This window comes from Xiphias gladius, chromosome 18 (assembly GCF_016859285.1).
Source record: "Xiphias gladius isolate SHS-SW01 ecotype Sanya breed wild chromosome 18, ASM1685928v1, whole genome shotgun sequence".
NCBI classification, from domain to species: Eukaryota; Metazoa; Chordata; class Actinopteri; order Istiophoriformes; family Xiphiidae; genus Xiphias; species Xiphias gladius.
Window position 1 is genome coordinate 13,936,122 of NC_053417.1, and position 22,303 is coordinate 13,958,424.

The window sequence follows — 22,303 nt, forward strand, 5'->3', positions numbered from 1 at the left end:
TGTTTGTTTGTTTGTTTTTTTGCAAATAAATGACCATAAATCCGTTTAGAAATCATAGGAGGGCAATGGAGCATCTGCATGCTACTGGCATTTCCTCTTTTATGAAAATGTTTAGAATAAAGACGAGCACACTAGAAGTTAAACTCATCCATTTTTCTGCGTGGACTGAAAACATTGCATGCATCTACTTTGAAATGAACATCTGTGAAGCAACGTTCTGTAAATGTAGCGTTGAAGAAATATTAGATATGAGTTCTCCAGATGACTGCTGCTAAGAGTGGAACTTTTATTGTTTTAGTTTTACATTATGTTTCAGTTTTCAAAATCTCTGTGGAAAAGCAGACACTTTTCAAGGACAAGTATCCCATCTGTGGCAAAGTCTTTTGTGTTCCAGTGCACAAACGACTGACTCATGAATGGATGAACTTTACTTCAGTATGTGTCTCTTTTCCCACTGAGAATAAATAGTGTTTTTAATGTGCAAACACAGAGTTTAGCCGTTGAAGGCACAAATTTGCAGCCGACTGGGATCGGACAGCAGCAGTGCTGGATCACAAGGAAAATCCCACCAGTGGAGTTTCTTGTAATCACCAAGATCTGTTTATATGAAGCTGTTTGTGCCAAAAATCTGTCGACGCATAGACTACTGTTTTTGTGTTTTACAGCATATATTACCATTGCTTTCATCTGATTTTTTTTTTTTGCTTAGTTGTGCAGGTTTATGACTTTGACTATAGTTTTTAATTTTTGAGTTTTTCTAGTAACTTTTACTATATCTGATGGGGCTATTGGGCATTTTGTAGCGATTCATTTGGTATATTGGATCGTTCTATAACTCCTTTTTATGTTGACATTTTTAGTTACACAAAAAAAGGTTCAGTGTTGATAGACCAAGAATTCTTTGAGGAATTCAGAGGTGTTAAAAAAAGTCCAGGGGCCGTACTTTCTGGTAGTTCAAAATCGGAGACGATTTGTCAGCGCTGAAAATTGCTGATTGGTTAAACACAGACCCTGCGGCAACTACAACTTGTGTACAGTTATATTCACGAAATATGGAAGAACACAGAAAACAAGAAAGCTGTCAAGATCAAGATCACGTGCAACGGAAAAGTGTAAACATGTTTTCAGCACAAACAGAACTTCAAACAATGAATTCCATGTAGTATCTTTAACATGATGCCTGAAGCCTGAACACTACAACAGCTACGATTTCATTCTTCCCTGACATAAATCCGCAATGCCCCTGTGCTGAGCTGGAAACACATTTGTCATTCTCCATTTCAGATGATTTTAATCGTCAGTGCTGTGCTTTCTCTGAAGGGAAGGAAACCGGGAGCATCAAATCCCTCCAGCACGATGATGTTCAAGTTGTAATAAGAGGAGCAGTGGGAGGGGATCTCCGGTCATACATAACAATATGAACGATTCAGCTCAACTGAGAAGCATTGTTTAGTCCATCGCTGCTCCGCTGCACTGATGTGAGGTGGATAGAGCCTCACTGCCAATGCAATGAGGAGGAGGATCAGATTTTAGCTCATTCATCTTACTATCGTGTGACAGAGAAATGGTGAGGTGTGACCACTACTGGGGGCATCACAGGATGGGGCTTCTTTATGTGGCAATGTGTGTATAGGCGTGACACGTATGCATGGGTACAAGCGTGTGTAGCATCACCGTCTGTGGCACAGGCTCATCCGTTACACTGATTGAACACCAGGAAATGGGGTGTCGGCAGCCGCTCCGCCACCATCACTAAAACACTGGTGCGTGGCTGTTTTCAGTGGTGGTAATGGGAAACAGCCGTGTTTTACTGTGGTGAAGGTCTGCCACTTCCTTGTCAGGGAGTTCATCATGTTGACATAGAGATTCACAGTCCCGTAAAGTGGAGGCATTTCTTGTTATAGGTTGCAATGGGAATATTTCAGACTGTCACTTGTACTGTATGTTCTGGCTGAAACCTGCTTCAGTAACCACAAATAAAATCCTTTTGAGGTGTGAATCTCAGAAGTTCTCCTGTGATAATATGGACAAGAGCTGCAGTCACAGGTACAGTCGCAGTAAGTTATGTAAGTATGCTTTGAAAAGCTCAGGATCACCGACTCAGCTCTCTGTGGTTTTGTTTTGAAATGTAACAGAGTAATTCATTCAAATCTTTTTCCCTCAAAAAAAAAATAAACTGAAAGAAATCATTGCATTTATTGAGAGCTGTCATGCATCGCAGAATCATATTACCTTTCATAATTCCCAAGTGTGATTGGTAGAAACAAAATGCTTGCACATTTTAATAAAAGAAAATAATACTGGGGGCATTTCTCATATCCTCTGACAGATTTGTTGGTTAGGCATCTGTGACAGTGAGGTGGCAGGCGGGCTGCCAAAGACATGTCTTTTCTCTTCCATCTCATATCCAAAGCAAACTTTAACTTTGAACTCAGCTTGTTGGACAAGTTGGATTATTAATGCTTATAATGTAAGCCAAAGGAATTTGTTGGTAGCAAAACTATGAGCTGGGAAATTTGTCAGCTGTTGTAATTTCAGTAGCAATGATCCTGAAGAGAGACTGATCACAGAAAAACTGAAAGCATCATTAGGAATTCTGCACTGCACATCCCGTTTGCCTTAGAGAACACTGAAGGTTTAGAGATACCTAAGCACAGTTTAAGTCTCGCCTTTTTATTTCTATTTCTCAGTCACTCGTCTTCGCTGACTCTGAGTGGCATACAAACCATCTTTCCAAACCACAACAAAGGTGAGACTATCTCCATGCTCCAGCAACATATGACATCACTTTACCATCCTTGTAGAAATATCTGTCTCAAATTCTGTTTGCTATTGAGTAGATGGACCATTCCATGCATACAGTTGCTCTGCTTAAATGCCAAGCTGTAACAGACAGAAATGATCCCCAGAGAAGTCATTTAGGGCTTCTCAGCTGGATGAGCCGCCTTCCCTCTGAATGCCAAGAGCCCATAAACTTGTTAGAGACATAATCAGGAAAAGTTAAGGTCCCTCACATCTGCATGCCCCATGAGGGTTTCTCTGTATAGCGTGATGTTGCCGCACGTCATTTCACAGGCAACTCATCATCCACCATCCTGCCTGACCTAGATCCAGCCATCCCTGTGCTCACATCATATACATATTCATTGGTCTCTCTTAATCATAAGACATCCCCTTGAGCGGAAGAGAAAACTCACTAATTAGTTGCTATCAACCGATGGCAGCTCATTGGGCTGCGTTTGTCTTGCCTTCCACATGTTCTTGTCTCAGTGTTCTGCTGCAGTCACTTTCATCCAAGCTCGAAACTGACTGTCATCTACTATAACTGTGGTCACTTGTAAAATGAAGGTTGTGATGTGTTCCTGTGACTGTCATTCTTCTATATTCTGTTTGGCAACGTAAACACATGATGTGTGCTTGAAGCTGCCTGCTCAGAAGTAGTAGTGCTTCGGAGCCCACAAGATGATTAATTGACTGATTGAAGTTTGTAGCTAATTATTCTCAGAGAAGTAAATCTAAGAACCATGCTTGCATTCTTCAGAGTGTGTTACTGTTATCTGCTCAGTCTGGACACTTACAAGTCATACATCCAGACCAAACCAAAATTATAACAGGCTCTTTTCCTTTCTACTGCTCATAAAATGATTGACTGCAGCGTCAGTTGTGATTGTAATACAATCCCCCAGATACAGTGGATTGCATGAGATTGCTGGTTGCATAGAAATTCCAAAACCACTGCGTCTGTGTGATACCGTAAAGCCCATACCAGTATCAAATATCATAAAACATGTTATTAGGATATAAAATAAATTTGGCTCTGCAGCAAAGGTATCATGGATAAACACACATTTACTACAGGAACAAGAAATGTATTTCACTGCTCTGTATGTTAATTAAGAGCGTTAGCATTTTGTATTCAGTATTGCGCTTTCATAAAGGAGGCGATCTTGCGAGGGACAGGCTAAACAGAGATGGGTCAAAATCAGTGCGGCAGAGGCTGAGATACCCTGGATCCTACACCTCCCATGATGCACTTTGACAAGGTCTTTACTTCTGTTAAACCCTCCCTGACTGTCATTGGGGACCCGCTGTTTGTGTCCAATCACAGACCTACAAATAATGCTTGCTCTCTTATTAACTGTAAACACGATCTTTCCCTAACCTTAACCATATCTAAGTTGCCATGTGTAGATATTGTAAAAAGGAAGAATTTAGCACTCCGTTTTACTGGTAAATTGACTCTGACATGTAAAATCAGTGGACTGCCCCTATAAACTGCAGGTTAATTTCAGATATCATAGCATGGTCGGTCAGTCACCTCTTCGATATGAAATTAATTCACAAGTATGTAATCCTTCCCAGTAAGGTTTGGACAAACACCTGATGTCAGACTTCATAAATCATGAAGTTAATGCACCTCAGTGGTTAGTGGTTAGCACCTGAGAGGATGTAGACAGTCCTCAAAACAAGATTATTCACAACAGTCAAAACACTCAGAGACAATCATTAAACCCAGAATGAGCCACACTTTCTGCTGCAAAATAAAAGAGAGCTCCAGTCTAAAGTCTGACAGAAAAAGATGCGTTAGAGAGTTAAATAAATAAAAGTCCTAATATCTTCAAAGGCTGCAAAAAGTAAAAATGTCAGAAAGACAAACAAAAGCAACACAAATGTGACAGGTTCCTCCTGTTTTCTCCAGGATGAATTCAAAAAGAAATTGATTCTTGTTAAAAAAAAAAAAAAAAAAAAACACACACACGCATTTTTGTATTTCTATACTTGTGAGGACTCTTGTTCTCTCGAAATGATGATCCCACAGAGAATTTATTACTTTTTTATTTATTCAGCCCATTGTTTTGGATTTCCAGCCTGAAACTTAATGTTTTGGTTCACTCTAACCGCTCAGCTCTGATAAAAACCCACTGTACCCTACCCGCTCAGCACCAAATGGCAGGCTACCAGCCAGCCGATGAACATAGTTGAGCATTTAGCAGCTGAAAAGCCTGATATTTCCCTCAGAATTTGGTGGAGACCAAAAACAGAGCTAAAAGAGAGTGAATATTGGATTGACATTAGCCAGGTGTACACAAATACTATTATGTGTAAATAAGTATCTGTTTGCTAACAAGTTCCCCATATCAACTTAAAATGGGATAATATGTAAATGTTGTGCTCACACCTTCTTCCTGCTGCCCCCAGGGGGTCAAAGAAAATCAGTTTTTTCAGCTTTGATTTACACCTAATTGTAATCTTAATCCTAAAAACTATTTTTGAATCTCAAACAGCCTTTTGAAGGAGTGAAGACCTGCTAAAATGTTTCCTTCTGTCACAATTTAAAACTCAAATTGGTCCTCACAAAGGCAGACATACAATTGTGCACACACGTTCGTATTACTGCACTTGTGGAAGCATCCCAACTACGTGGCTAACCTTAATACCAAACTATCCCTCAAACATGCCCTAGACGTAATAAGCACTGGTCACAGTATCTCAAAAAATCTCTGCAGAAATATTTCTTTCACAAATATAAAGGTAAAAGAAAACACACACACTTACTATTTGGCAGCTTCTACAGAGTTACTGTATAACTTCAGGAACTGAACTGCGAGAAATTCATTTATTATTGCTGCCTGCATGCATGAACCGCAAACAGCATGGTGTCCAGTGTCAATCAATAAAAGAAAATAAATTGAATTACCTCAGAGACAGGGAGCCTCTGGAGAGAAATGTATCATCTGTTCATCCACTGAATCCCAGTGCACAGTATCATCTAAATTTTCCATTTCAGCTTCCTCGAGCAACAGCAACACACCCACTAATCATTCTATCTCAGGATGGTAACTGAAGTAATTTAGTTTGCAGCACCACTTTCTCATCTTTAATGAAATTAGAATGATTTAGACGCCTTATAAAAACTGCCTTTAGTGGCAGTTGCATCATCACCATGGCTGACACTGGTTTACAACCTTTAGGGAGAAAAAAGAAGAAGCAAACGCCTCCCAAAACATTTTGACCGAATCTATTTGTTCAACAGGCGGTGGGTCTAATCTTTTATGCTGCACCCCAGTAGCCTCGTGTCCCTGGTATGCCAGCAGGCATGGAGACATTTTCCTCCTACCCCTGATCAAAGTTTGCTGGCAGGAAGGACATTCATTGCAGTGTTTTCCTCAAAGCTATATCCATGCAAATCATTGCATTTATCCCTTGTGCACTGTGTGCAGTATGGGTGGAAATTAATACACAGCCAAAGACTTTTGAACATTGTCATGGTAAGGCTCACAGCAGGCACAGTGCTCCACCAATGGCTCACTGAGGAGAAATAGCAAGATTCCACCCACACAGAGATCACATGCAGGTGCAGCAGAGCACCACTGAGCCACAGCTACAGAAGGTGAACTACCACTACAGAAAACATCCCCAAACATTATCGAGTGATCTGCCAGCAAAGCAAAAAAATATAGAGTGCCATGTTCTTGTGGTATGTTCCTAAATACCACTGGGGTTGAATGAGTAAGGACACTAGTTGTTTTCGTCCTCTGAGCATCAGCACGTGATGGCATGAACTCCTGTTTCCAGAGTGGACCCGTCCATGATTAATGGTACTCCACACCTTCTGCTTTATTCGACCCTTGTGGGGCTCACATCTAGATAATGAGCAAAGCCTGCTCGCCAGCTAAAGCACCCCCCACACACACACACACACACACACACACACACACGCCCACCGGTGCAGCCATCACAGCCAGTGGATGCTCCGAGTAAAATTTGCCATTATAGTTTTCCTCATTACAGGAGCAGCGTGATTTTAGGAGTTGATGGGAATCCACATGCTCACAGGGGCCCGGGGAAGTCAACGCTGTATTGGGAAAAAAAAAAAACTCATCAGTGGCAAGTGCTGGCAGGAGTACAGGCCTGCTATGGCGTCATTAACACCAGTAGTCTTTAACCCCTTGAGCTACCCCTCACCACAACACCACCAGCAGCTGCCACTTGACAATTTCTATGGAAATGACAGCTCGCTCAACTCCATTATACTCCACAATCAAACCAGTCCAGAGGTGATGAAATGAAAGATACTCATTACTTGCTTATTACTTTTCTGAAATCACACAATGTTTATCGTTTGCCCTTTACACTTTTCAAAAAGCGACTTTCACCTTCATAGACATAGCTTATATAGTCAACACCTTCACATTCCCTCCATGTATACCTTTTGTGATAGAAATATAGAGTGTGTTCAATATGTTTTTCTATGAACAACCTGCAGACCAGATTCCTGTGATGAAAAAGAAGCAGACAAGCTGAACATTGAAGGCTTGTTCAGGGTCAGCAAGTGCCTGATAAAATTCTTAGATCCCCATTCATGCTTTCCAGTATTTAGCCACAGCCACCGCTTTATGTGATGGAGCACCTCTCCTTTCCTTTGTGGATAAAAGAGAAGCAGTTAATGGCTAAACACCCAGCGGAGTGAAGTGATTTAAAACTCAACTGGTTTTTCTGTGCTCTTTTCTGCCTGCACCACCATTACTGTGATAAATGGACTCACAAAGCTAATACAAACTGTAAATCTACAGAAATCTCTAGCAGAGGCAAAATACACTATTTAAAAAAGATAGCAGTACCAAATGTACGAGAGAGAAATTTCTTTGCATACCCAGCAACCACCTTGAAGCTCGTTCCAGTCACTCTTATCCCAGTTTACAGTGGGTTTACACAAGCTGGCATCATCACTGGTCACGGTTTCATCAGTGTTTGATGCAAATACTGTTTATTTGGTTGCCATCCGTCTGAACAGCCTTCTTGAAAAAGCGAGTGCATGTGTGAAGAAGAGACAGCAAGACACAGAGACTGTGCTCCAGTTCTATACTGCACCTTAATGCTATCAGGGTTTCGAGTGTGTGTGCATTCCCACTTTTAAAGTGGCACCATGAAGTGTGCTCGAAGATATCAGTATGCTCTCTAAATTCATTTTAGAGAGCATACTGCATACAGTATCCTCCTTTGTGGGACAGTACGCCCACAAAGGATATGGAGGGGAGCAAAACATTAAAACAAATTGCAGATGGTGCTGAGACAGCACCAATAAGAATGAAAAAAAGAAGAACAAAATAAATAAATAAATCCAAGGAAAACATTTTACAATTTTTTTGAAAGGCTAGTACACCCCCTTGGGGAAATAAACGTATTCTCTTTCTTGCTTAGAGTTAGAGAAGATTAATACCACTCTCATGCCTGTGTGGTAAATATGAAGCTGGGACCAACAGCTGGTTACCTTAGCTTAGCATAAAGACTGGGAGAGGTGTTTGCAAATACGACTGACACCAAGTAGCCCCAATTGTCATAAATGTAGCAATGTTTGTTTGGGGTTTTTTTTGGGGGGGGGGTGTAATTTTGTATTTTGGACCATGGAGAGGGTTTTTCGTTCATCCATATACTCAGAGATTCCTTTATGTTCTGTGGCTGAATACAATCTCTATTTGTACATTATCAGAACTATTGAACTCGGTGTCCTTTCAGTCCTATTGATACTAATTCGAGGAGAGGAGGGGCCATTTTATTGTAATATGGCCTAACTATTTGTCAGGGGGACACTGCCCAAATGATACAAAAAGCATCCCGAATTATCTCAAGACACCCAAAACCATTCTTACCCACGCAATCATAGTCTAGCGACACAGGTAGAAACAGCTATTTTCTCGAAGGAAACACATCCTGGAGTGGCTGCTAGTTGCCTGACAACCTCAGAGTCACAACAAGACTTCAGGAAGTCACTGTACCCCGAAAAATAGTCTAGCACATAGACCTCCTTAAAATTAAAACTTTGTTTCTACACTTACGTGTTAATTAGTGTGCTTTTTTTTTTTTACTTTGGACAGAGCCAGGCTAGTTGTTTCCCCATGTTTCCAGTCTTTATGCTGACCTAAGAATATCATCTGCAAGCTTTAGCTTCATGTAAACAAACATGAGAGTGGTATCAATCTTCTCATCTAAATCTCAGCCAGAAAGAGAATAAGGGTAGTTCCCAAAATGTCGAACTATTCCTTTAGCTCTCAGTAGCTTTCCAAATTGGCAGTTTGTTTGACATTTGTAAGTGCATGTCTTGCATATTTTACAGTTAGTAGCTTTCAAAAGGGTAAAGTACACTGATTTCCTGTATAGTAACTGCAGAAGCTGTATAGTGTGAATATTTCATTGTACACTCTGAATTCAGTTATTGAATGGAACGGTGACATGGAGACAGAGAGAGAGAAACTCAGGACATGCTGTAAACTAACACCCTTTTACAATCCATAGTGTGAACTTGCAGAGGAACAACGGTGACATGGAGAGTGGGCTGAATCTGCAGTAACAAGCCTTCACAGTCCAATTAACAGCAAGAATTTCCCCACAGCTGTAGCAGCACCGCCTGCCCAAATTTTACTGTGTGGGGGGTTCTCCTCCCTATCACTTCTGCTTTAAGGTTATATAACTGCTGGAGCACCAATTACACATACACTGACTGAAACCAGACACTCTCACGAGCACATGCAGTGACAATCTAAAAGTGGACACAATTGCTTAGACAAAGAAATCATGAATAAAAACTAAATGAGCACCTGCTACAAGAGTAGAGAGAGCGTGCATTGCTGTGTGGTCGCTGCCCTCGCCTCTCTTCAGGGCACTTGACAGACATATTGATGGTGACATCTGAAAAGGGCACTAAACATCATGATTCAAATTACAGGTGTGTTTTCTTTTATCAGTGGAGGCCCTCTGGTATTAGTCAACTGAGAGTACACACATGCAATCTAAGTTCAGAGCCTCATGTCTTTGCACACCACCGAGTCAACCAAGGGAGAATGGAGGGGAAAGAATAATGATGAGATTCACCCCCGAGATAAATATGCCTCCTTGTCACGCATGCCCTTGCATAACTGCACCCCCACCTGATATCTCATGCAGCGTGTGTGCTCTCTGAGATGAAGCTGGTGTCGTGGCACAAGTAGCAGCTGTGTATAGGGAGAGGCGGTGGCGGTGTTTTCACAGGGATTCAGTCTGTCAGGAGGACTAAATGATGACCCTGGTCCAACATCGTGTTCACACACACACACACACACACACACACACACACACACACACACACACACACACACACACACACACACACACACACACACACACACAATGGGCTTCAGTCCCAGTCACAAAAAGGTGCATCTGCAAAATGTCCAGGGAATAAACCCATCACTCACAGATCCAAATGAGGAAGAAAGACAGAGAGAAAGAGGCAATGAGGGAATGACTCCTAAAGTAGATGTTTAAATATGAAAATCAATGTGACTGAAGATTTTGGGTATTAATACAACCACTCTGGAAGATTCAGAAGCCTCTTCAAAGAGTATAAAACCACAAAGGATTCATGCAAAATACACCCAGGGTCATTCTCAACATCAAAAATTAACATTGGCATACCCTGCAAGAAAGGAAAAACACTACAGGATTCCCAAAAAGGTATGTTCAATATTGATTTTTGAATAGATTTTTCTGTCCATTGCAAGTGAATCTGTAAACATTGTATGTAAATACACATGTGTGAACATTAAGGAAAGGGATAGTGTGTTCATTGCCTGGCTTTTTTTTTCTTTTTCAGTGGAAGTATGGGAGGAGTACACTCTTAATCTATCCTCTGTGCACGCTCTAAAAACTCAATACACTCAATACAGTTAATGGCATACTGCCCCCTCTTGGACAATCTAATAAAGGCAATGAGAGCTCAAAAACACAGATGAAAGCCACTTTGAGGCTTTTTATCATTTTTCTTTTTTTGCGCAATGACTGAATGTCTGTGGTGGGGTGTTTGTGTGTGTGTGTGTGTGTGTGTGTGTGTGTGTGTGTGTGTGTGTGTGTGTGTGTGTGTGTGTTGGGGGGGAGGGTGTAGCCCTCATTAGTGTGACACCAAACACACATTCCAAGAGTTGTAACCATAGCAAATGCCTCAGTTATCCCAAAGACAGTGGTGCTGGGTCTTCTGAGGGTGTGAAAGTCCATTGTGCATCTTTTCTCTGTTTGAAATAACAAGATGGATCGCATTCCTGCTTTCTGCTGCCAAATCAAGCTGATTCCAGCAAAGGTGGGGCGAAAGAAAATTGGCCTCAGAGCCGGATAGACAAGCATCCATGAAGCTGCACCGCTGTAAGGAAGGGGAGACAACATTAGCGCAGGGTCAGACGTCAGGGAGGGGAGGATAGGGTTTGGGCTGTTTCGCAAACACAAGCTGTTGCTCTGAGAAGAGCCCAAAAATGTGGCTGCTCATCCTTCGTGCTGGGTAGAGCTGCTGCAACCATTACAACACCTGCACTAAACTCCTAGCGCTCATTATCTCCAAGCATTGTTGCTGCAGGGAAACAAAGCCACACTACAGCTGAGGTTCAGGGATACTGATGCAACACAAGGAGGTGTTTAGAATGATACTACGATATGCACAATCCTAGTGAAAACTACAAAATTGAAGGGATACCTGCATACTCAAAGACAGTTAGCCCCCTGTAATAACCCTCCTGGGAGTGGTTTATTACACTGAATTCTAAGTAGAGAAGACTAACTAAATATTAGTATTCTCTTCAAACCAGCATCAACGGGCAGCACCCTCCTCTGGGTCAATCATAAAAGAAAAATCAGTACCTGAGTTTAAAAGACTGTTAATAATCAGATGAAACACTTCTTCAGCTCTAATTGACATTAGCATCTAAATCTACTCAAGCGTGGTGAGAACTGGTTGTTTGTTTTGAATCCAAAGCCTTTTACAAATACCGACAGACACTTTTGGTGGGCGGTAAGATGAGTCACATAATGTTAAACAACAATACAGAAGAAAGGACATATGATGATGATTGAACATCTGTTCAATTTCTAGTAAACCTTCTGATGTACTCTGCTCTCTGCTCTCCATCCCACCAGCAGACCTTAATCAGATCAAGGTATAAGCATGTCGCTCATTTGATGAAAGTTGGCCATAAATGTAATAAAGCTGCCAAGGTTATTAGAACTGCCACAGGACATTTTACTCACACACCTCATATTGGATTATGGAGAGAAATATGATGAACCAAGGAAGTAGAACTTGCCCATTTACAAAGGACCAGGGGAGTTTTAATGGCTTGTGACTGAATCCATTCATACACATTAATTCCTATAGCCATGACAATCTGCACTGGTTTATCACAGCTCTGTGAAAACTCACAGACGTCTTTTTTAAGGAGTGCTGCAATTCAGCTGTCTGTACATGTCAGCCATGTGTTTCCTGCATACAGCATATGCAATGAATAACCTCTCTAGCTTTTTCACAGGTTACATCCAGCAAATGTATCCAAAATGTTAATAAGTGTTCAGTGTCAGGAGCAGTTATTTTTCAGTTATTTTTTTGTTTGTCCACTTACTAGAGATGATAAAACTCTAGAGTTGCCAATAACAACATCTAAAAGTATTTATTTAACTCAGACTGGGATGGGCTTGACCTGATTTTTACAGCCTCACAGTTATAAACAGACAAGCTTTTTGGCCAATTGTTGTAGTCATTGTTGGATATTTTATACCCTATTTTTGTTTTTGATATAATTTTACTGTGTCATGTGCAATAATAATATTTTAACTACTTTTTTTTTTTACAAGATATAAGTTGATCATTTATTATGTCAGCATCAGCAGAAAAGTCAGACAATAAAAAATTGCAGTACAAAAATTTCTAATGCATTTTTGAGACCATTAAGAAACTGTTTCAAACTTACATAGTTTCTCCACCAATAACTATAAAACTGTAAAATCCTGCTAAGTTCTTACTCTATCTTCATCATAATTAAACTCCTCCAATAACTGACCTTTTTTAGCAACTTGAGGGCAGCAGAAACCAGCTGTAAACACAACACTTATAGATTCTATCATCTTAAAAGCTGAACTGGTGAACTTGACAGCAAATAGTTGCTTACTTACAAATCCAGCAGACACCGGCCAACATTAGCATTTGTTTGGAGTTGTGTTTCCGGCAAAGTGATGAATTTAAGTCCAACACTGACTCTCCTTTTAGCTCCGTTTTTGGTCTCCACCATTTCCAACAACAAACTAAACAATGAGCACAATGAAAGAGGCTCCATAGATCTGAGGAAAAACTGCAGAGTTGGAGGATGATTCTCTCTAGGTTCATCGCTACGAGCAGCTACTTTCAAAGACAAGTAGTCATGTTATCCATTGTTCATATAAAAATATTGATTATAGCTGCTTTCATCTACAAATGTAAGGGATCCTCATCAGAAATGTTTATTTCTGCTAGGTGTTATGATAAAGGACAAACATCAGCTGATATATTCTTTACTGTTTTTTTAAAACTAGACTATTGATATTTGTTTCAGCCTCAAAACTCCAGAGTTGGTCGAGCTATATGATTTATTGCATGTAGCGTAAGTGTAAACATGTTGATTGTATGGACCGCAGAAAGCTGTTGCCAAGGTAACCAGTAATAGGGATAAAAATAATAAAATGGATGTTGCTGTTATTATACTCTATGAATACACACTGTACGGAGAAAAAAAAACACAAGTACAGTACATAAATGGGTCACATGATGTACTGAAACATGTACATGTATTTAATGTTGTGCCCTTTTGAAAATTAAATTACAGACACATTCTATATTAAAGGGTTATCCATCACTTTATTTGTGTTTTGTGATCTGGGGTTTGCAGAGAGCTGGGCTAATGGTGTTTACTTTTACACCTCTTCACGTCTCTCTTCCCTAGCTCTGTAGTTTGTGAATTTGCTGGACAGGAAACCAAACTGGCAGACTGTCTTAACAGCCTTTCGTGGCCGCAGTGAGGCACAGGAATTACTGAACGAATGGATAAACAAGCCTGACCTCCTGAGGTATGAGAGTAAAAGGCAGAAGAGCTCAGCTATCAGGTTTGTTTAAGAACTCATTCATCTGAGGTAAAAAGCCAAATGTATGCTCAACCCTCTAAGTCCTTCAAATGAAAACATGCCTGTGACTGTCACATTTAGGTAGTAGATGTTGTTGTCCACGATGCAGTAACTAAAGATATCTCATGTCTAACATCAATTAATTATTTTCGCCTTCACTTTTGAGACTTTAGAATACAGGTAATTACCAGAAAAGAAACAGGATGTTGCAGGGTCTCCTTGGTAGCTTAGGGGTCTAAACTTCGAGTATGCCTGAGTCCAGCTGTAGATCATTGATGGATGTCATCCCCTCTGTCTCTCCCCTCATGTCATGTCACATCGCTACTATCTACCCTTTAATCAAGGCAAGTAGATACACATTGCTGCAAACACCACAGACTACAGAAAATCATGACTGGTGTCACCCAATCGTTGTGTCTCTAAATAGACATTAAAGGAGGTTGATTTTTTTTTGCGATTCCATTAGTTGGTTGCAGTCACGAAATCCACATTTAGTCAGAAAGGTAGAGGTTTGGATTGGTGATGGTTAGTATGGATTCCCAACTGGGCATAGCAGGCAGTTGATTCACCGTGCCTCAGCTGGTTTGTGCTAACAAGATGGTTGGTCCTGTGTTATCTGGGGGCTCTTACTTGTAGAAGCACCAAAATGTAGTTTTGTAAAATTCTTTATTTTTTCAGTTGATTTATGGTTTGAATGGTGTATATTCCCTGATAAAATTGCATTTAACCACAAACTAGTTTTTACACAGCAGCAAACCTGAGGACTGTAGTATTCTCAGACAAGAGTACTATGGTAAACATTATACAGTACCTGGGAAACATCAGCATGTTAGCATGTTGATTTTAGCATTTAGCTCAAGTACAGCCTTTCAGAGCCGCTAGCATGGCTGTAGTCTTAGTCTTGTTCTTAGTTTGTGTTGTGTGTGCAGTGCATTCAAGTATTTTACTCTTTAAATAGGAGAATTCAGACCACATCAAATCAGACAGATGATTTTCCAAGTAAATTATTTCTGTTCTATTAATCTAATGGCATTTCATTTCAACATTACGTATTCAGTAGTGGTTAAATTTCACAAGTAGGAATTCAGTTGCATGTAAGATTGAAATCTTGATATTCCATATCTGCTTCCAAATGATTGCTGCTGCTTGGGGATGACAGTGTATTTCCAGCCTTTCAACATTTAGTGTCATCATCTTCAATTTGGCCAGAAATTCCTGAATTGCTTTGTCGCACAAGGAGAAATTCAACTATCTCAACACAACAAAGAGAAAGTCATCCTCTGTTCTCTTCAGTGCATAAAAAGCTCAAAACCTTTACGGTGGCAGATGGTGGAAAGACTGAAAAGCCATGCAAACAATTCATTCTCCTCAGTAAACTGAAAGGGAAATGCAGCTTTAATTTATGGTCAGGAGACTGTGGCATCTCTAAAATGAAAGCTGCGAGTGCTCTTCAATTTGTTACCAGGTAAGAAAATGGTAAGACTATTGAACACCTCTATTCTTCTGCTAATTTCAGATCTTGTCTGTGATGGAAAAAGAGGCTGTAAAACAACAAGGGTGTACAAAAGCTTTACGACCTACCAATGTCATGTTACATCATGTTTCATTTAGGAACTATAACACAGCAGCACTGCTCTGTGTCAAAACAGATGGTCATACATTTATGTTCTAATTCATAACCGTGGGTTCTGAATGCAACAGAAGTGAAAAGTGGATTTCACTGATTCCCTTTACCATTACAGGCTTTCATTATTTTTACTTTAAAACAAGCTTGGTACAAGGTTTTATGCCAGAAAACTAATAAAGTGATTCATTTTCCTGAAATTGTAAGGTACACTATATCTGCGTTTGTGTCTTTTTTCAATGTACTCATCTTCTCTTCAAGTTATCATTGCTGAAGAAACTGCGAACTTGACAAAATCTTGACAAGACCATCAGACTCTTCAGAAGCTGTCACATGTATCAGGGATTACGCCTCATTAGAGCAGCGCTCAAGAGCAGCACCCCCACGGTTTTCTTCCACAGACCGGTTTTGATTAGTCTTTCTTATCTGAATTGTGGCGTCTCCTCTCCATCTCACCCCTCGCTCACCGGCAACTGATTCTCCCGCCTGAGCTGCAGGGAGCCACGAGGAAACCCCTTGGGAAGCGTGACAGCCGCTCATCCCTAAATACTGTTTCTCCGCAGCATGGCATGGTGTCATGTAGAAGGCCCTCAAGCTCCTTCTTACCAACTGTGACTGGAGTGCGCTGGGCACAGATGGTGGCATGCTCTGTCCGGCTGCCCCTGACAGCCTCCAGCCATAGTTGGTATCCCAAAGTGAATATGGCACAAAAAAACAATGAATGCTAGGAGCAAAACCATATGCGCTTTTGTGATTTAAAGGTACCTGTTTACATAAATATATACCAGTGATTTATACGGGAAATTGAGATAGTGGGGCTGCATCAAATGAGATTCACTGTTCACTTCAAAGTTTACTTCTGGCGTTGAATACGGTAAATTATCAGCCCACAGAGGAGCAATTAATATGAAAAAAAGCCTGACTCCTGAGCTGCAGTCAGTGAAGGGTATCAAGCATCACAGACCAGCTGGTTCGGGCAAACACAAGTGTGCTGTGGGATTTGAAGTTGGCCATGTGTTTGTGGTGTTAGGTTTTCCACATATGGGCCACTTCAGAGCTAAAACAGACTTCACTGTCGATCGGTGCACTGTGCTGGAGCTGAACTCCCAGCACCCTCAGCCAAAACAATCAAAAGCCATTATCTCTCTGTGTGAGTTCTTTTTTTTTTTTTTAACTTATCAAAATAAAAGCCTCGTTGTGTTACCGTCACCGGCAGTAAATTTTCAGATAAGCAGCGAAGACCCAGCTGGAAAAATATTGAATTTGATATCAGCAAACCTTTATTTTAAGCTTCCTGCGCATCAGCCATAGACCTCAGCAGACTATCAGAATCCATGTCCATGGCTTTTAGAAACTCACTAAATATCATATTAGGACATTTAAAAAATATTGGAACAAATGGAGTTTGTACCATATTACAACAACAGTAAAACTGCATTGTGATTATAAAAATAACCCCAAATCCCCAAGTGTATATATATATATTTATGAGGAATTGAAGGCACCACCGATTGAGGGTTTATAAGCTGTAAATAATTCCTGATTCCTTGCTGTTGCTTGTTCGGTTATTTGAACTTATTACACTTTAGCGTAGTAGTAAAAAGCTTCCATTATAATTCAGTTTGTGGTCCCACGCTGTCCTGGACCTGTCCGGGTCTGGCGTCACGGCCGCGTCATTAGTTGGCGAGGTGAGGGGCTGTCCAGGGTGCTGGATCCGGAGCCAGCGATTTCAGTGCACGGCAGCCGCAGCCGCAACAGGTGTGTGTGTGTGTGTGTGTGTGTTGTGGCGTGTAAAGACCCGGGCCATATGGATTTAGCACAATAACAAACCACGCCAACGGCTTGCTAAAGAAACGCTGACGGTGTTTTCTAAAAGCTGTAAAGTCCTACCTTTTTTTTTTTTTTTTTGGTTTGTTTGGTTTTTTGGCTCGCGGATATGGATCTGCTCCCAGCCCTTGAGGCGGCCAAAATCTACCACACCAACTACGTGAGAAACTCCCGAGCCATCGGCGTCATGTGGGCAGTGTTCACCATCTGCTTCGCCATCATCACCGTGGTGGTCTTCATCCAGCCCTACTGGATCGGGGACAGCGTCAGCACCCCGCAGGCCGGCTACTTCGGCCTCTTCCACTACTGCATCGGCAACGCGCTGACCTCGGAGCTCACCTGTAAGGGCAGCGTGCTGGACTTCGGCTCCATCCCTTCGCCGGCCTTCAGGACTGCCATGTTCTTCGTGGGGACCTCCATGCTGCTGGTTGTCGGCACCATGGTCTGTTTCAGCCTGTTCTTCTTCTGCAACGCCGGGAACGTCTACAAGATCTGCGCGTGGATGCAGCTGGCCTCCGGTGAGGGCATTTACTGCGGCTACTACTGTACTTCGGTGCGATTTTGAAGTACTTGTACTTAACTCCATTGCGTTTCAGAGGTTAACATCGTACTTTTTACTCGACTACGTTCATTTGAACGTTATAGCTACTAGTTACTTGTCTACATAAAGGATGTATAAAATATGATTGCTTCGACTTGAGGAAAGAATGTGGTATTTTCAATATCTTAAAGATGAAAATACAAGGGTAAAAAAAAAAAAAAATCACCAGCCAAAAATGATATTGTAGTTTCTGGTCATATTTTATTCCATAGTCAAGAACTGATTTTTTTTTTTTTTTTTTTTTTTAAACAAGGGGAAAAAAAGCTTCCAACCCAGTGAAGCTGGGAAATAAATCGACATGATGTCGATTATTTACTATGTAGCTGGATATCAGATGGGATTTTGATTATCCTAATTTTGTAATGGCATTAGTTCTTGCTGTCTTAAAGGCAGCATTAAGTGGAAAAAAAAAATTCAAGTAAATTAAATACATTGGAAATTCATTCACCTGCTTGACCTTCATTTTTCATTAATTTGTAAATTTAAAAACCCTAACATTCCTAATGGGAATCCTTAAATTATCATCATACTATTAAGACTGAGGCATTCTCTTAAAACAGACTCTGGTAGTTGCCTTTGTCAGTCTCAACCTTATATTTTGTTTTAGTATCCGTCTGTAATTATCCAAATTAAATGTCTGAACATTCATCAGCTTTTTACATTTGGTCATGAAAGTTCACATGCAACAAAATCTTTCAAATCTACCAAATTCCTGCACCTTAATCTAAAAACTCTGACAGATGAGTGAGACCTGTGCTTCTCTTATGAACTGTCCTCTGCATTAAGTGTGAGGTGACAAACTCATCCTGTCATGAGCCACCTCCTCACCTCTCTGGTTTCAGGCACAACATGTGTTTGTTCTCGACGTGCTGTTCTTCACTGCGGAAGCCGATAAGGGATCCAGTTTCAGCCCAGACTCTGACACCTCTGAAGGTGGATCGGTTTCATGTAACAAAATCAGGTGTTGCTGTGTTGTTAACTGATCTAAAATTGCACCTGAAACGTACCAGGGCAAAGGAAACTAGCCATAAACAGTAGTATACCACAAAAAAGGCCTATATAACTAGTTGTGGCAGAATTACTCAGATCTTTTACTTAGGTAAATGAAAAGTAAAAATCTTGCATTCAAAATCTTTAAGTAAAAGTACAGAAGTAGTATCAGCCAAATATACTTTAAGTATAGTAAAAGTACCCGTGTGAAATTATGTTGTTAATATTGACGCAACGATTTGTCGGCAGCATTTTAGTGATGTAGCTGCTCGAGGTGGAGCTAATTTATCTACTTCTAATGCAGTCAAGTAGTTTAGTCCAGTGTTTCCCAGCCTAAGGATCAGGCCCCCTCCAAAGGGTCACAAGCTAAATCTAAGGGGTCGTGAGATGATTAACGAGGTAGGACCGAAGAAAAAAGAGACTTCTGTGACACAAATCTATTTTCATTTTTTTGGAATTCTCTGTAGTCTTTGCATTTTTGTGAAGTATTGGACAATTTTGCCTCTTTGGGCCTCAAACAGTTATTTAAATGAAACTACCTCAGAAGTTTAGAGGAGAAATGTCACTTTGATTGAACTGCTACCGGCTCATAGAAACATTTTGACAAGGAGCTAAAGCTGGTCACAGTTTTTTGTGAGGGGCCTCAAGCCAAAGTGTTGGGAACCACTGGTTTAATCTTAACAATGTGTTTAATTTTATAAGCTTATCATGTGTTTTTTTTAAATGTAAAATCTTAACCTTAGTGTAAAGTAACCAGTAACTATATCTTCAAGTAAATATAGTGGTTTATAAAGTAAAGAATATAAAGTAATAAAATTAGCAAAAAGTAGCAAAATTTTAATAAATCACAGTTCTTGAGTAAATCTACTGACTAGTTACTTTCCACTACTTGGCAATTCCTTGATCTTGACCAAGATCTTGATCTTCAGATTTTAATCTAAGTTTTTACAGTAGCTCTGGCAAAAACCCAGGGGAAACTTTAGCAGATGAAGAGCATTTAACATTGAAGAACTTTTATAACAGTACATCATACCAACAGCACCACTGAGCCCCCTCTGCCCTGCTGCACCGTAAATGAACGAAACCTTTGGTACTCTATGTGGGCACATTAGGCCGTATCCTGCACTGGAGACTCGAAAAACCTCCCTCATGATTATTTTTCAAAGTAAGAGCACACAAGGGGTAATTACTGCAGGGCTCTGCCATTTCTGTGTCCTCCTCCCACCGCAGCCGTGTTGATGGTGATGGGCTGCATGATCTACCCGGACGGCTGGGACTCTCCAGAGGTGAAGAGGATGTGTGGCCAGAGGACGGATAAGTACAGCCTGGGGAACTGCACGGTGCGCTGGGCCTACATCCTGGCCATCATCAGCATCCTGGATGCCCTCCTCCTGGCATTTCTGTCCTTCACTCTTGGCAACCGGCAGGACAAACTGCTGCCGGATGACTTTGAGGTGGAGGGAACAGGAGAGGGTTAATGCAAACAGGTGAAGGCTGAGGGTGTGGAACAAAGCAGGGTCCGTCTCCGCTCTGGAGCTTGGTACGGAGAGTCTGAATGCTGGCTGCAGGACTTTTTCCTGTATACATTTTCCTTCTTGTCACAGTAGGAAAAGTGCAGGCGTGTCCTAGTAAGACATGACAGTGTGACAGTGAGGCATTTAGTAACAGGACTGTGAAACTAAAGCAGCTAAACAGAATTCAGCCATCATTCATTTTAATATTTACTCCATGATTTCCCTACTTTGACATATCAAGAAGCCTACTACAAATCATACCAGCGGTTCTAGAATTTAAGAAAAAAAAACAAAAAGCTTTTAAGCTTCAGACTTAATTCTTCACCTTGGGAACAGTCGTTGACAAAACAATACCCCCTCAAGGTCCATTAAGTGATCATATCACATGATCCTCAGCAGAAGGAATTTGCGCATTTCTCATGAAATTTGTTGATGTTCAAAATTACATGCTGTCCTGAGCACATAGGTATTTTCCACTTTCCTAATTGTATTACTTTTTCGACTTTTCTGTTGTCTAACTTCATACAGAGAGAGAATATATCCACAGTTTTTTGGGGGGGGGTTTGCACTTATTTACTGTGCATACTCTCTTAGACCACAGGTAAACATGTTAATATTGAGCTCATCACACTGACATTGATATGTATCCCACAGTAAGCTGGGTTGTTTTTTTGTTTTTTTTTCATCACGTGGCCTTTTTTTTGCATATCCACTTTTTAAGAGGGATGGAAGTTCACCATATTACATTTTGTTTGTGTAGAGTTTCGCAGAATTGAATGATTTAGTAGTTAGAACAATCTATTTGGTATAGATTGTTCTAAGTCAGTGTCTTAGTTACTTAATATACATGATTTCATACATCTGCTTGTCCCAGAACCTACAAGCTAAAACATCAACTCATGGAATTAAGTCTAAGTTGCGTGTCTTTTTAAAGTGCTCCTGCTTTTTTTGCAGGTTATTAAAATAGTATTCTCCCTTTAGTTCAGACTTTGGTTTAGATGGCTATTAAACAGTATTACAGAGTTGGTTAGTAGCCAGCAAAGGCCCAGTATCTTAAATCCATAAAATAAATGAATCTTTAAGAGCATATTTTTCTTCTTTTACAGAAAACCCCTGATGGATACACAGACCTTCAAGACCACAGTTTGATACAGACATACTTTGATGGAATTCAAGGGTCAAGACAAGCATCTTGAAATTTCATGGTGCATTTCAGGTCACACTGTTCATATTTCTTGCCTTTTGTGTTTGTTTGTTTCAACAGCAGTTGTAGTGGTAAACAACTTTGGGTGGATTGGAATTTTTTAGTCCTGCTTCATAAACCAGAGCATAATATCTTCGTGCAGAGTTTAACCTCTGTAATTTATGTCAAAAAATCGAATAAACTCAGATAAACGAGCTTGACAAAGTCATTTTGTATTGTATGAACATCTGTTTTATTGTATGGTGTGTTGTACAGTTTTGTAAATTGACAGCTCACACAAAGTCTATGTTCTTGAATCTGACACTGATGTAAATTTTGTTTTTACCTAGGCCTCAACAGATACATAGGTTACTTTGATATGATCAATTTTGAGACACCACTACATAACATCAGATCTCACCATTTCTATGGTAAAAACATTGACATTATTGAACAGTTGGCCATACACACAACTGAGCTTGAACACATCTTCCATATGCTTTTATTAAAACACAGCTACCCAGCTAAATAATTTTAGCTAAGATATAAGATTTGTTAGAAACTGTACATAACTGTAATATACATAAAGGCAAACTCTTTGGTACAGATATATACAG

The 22,303-nt window shown here is 40.5% G+C and overlaps 1 protein-coding gene across 1 annotated transcript; it reads left to right on the plus strand.

The window, feature by feature from the left end:
- The first annotated feature begins 17,343 nt into the window (after window positions 1–17,343).
- lhfpl5b (LHFPL tetraspan subfamily member 5b) lies at window positions 17,344–21,886 on the plus strand. The gene is made up of 3 exons (XM_040153371.1): window positions 17,344–17,916; window positions 20,220–20,476; window positions 21,610–21,886. Exons 1-2 carry the CDS (start codon window positions 17,508–17,510, stop codon window positions 20,465–20,467), a joined length of 657 nt encoding a protein of 218 aa, XP_040009305.1. The 5' UTR covers window positions 17,344–17,507; the 3' UTR covers window positions 20,468–20,476; window positions 21,610–21,886.
- The last annotated feature ends 417 nt before the right edge of the window (window positions 21,887–22,303 follow it).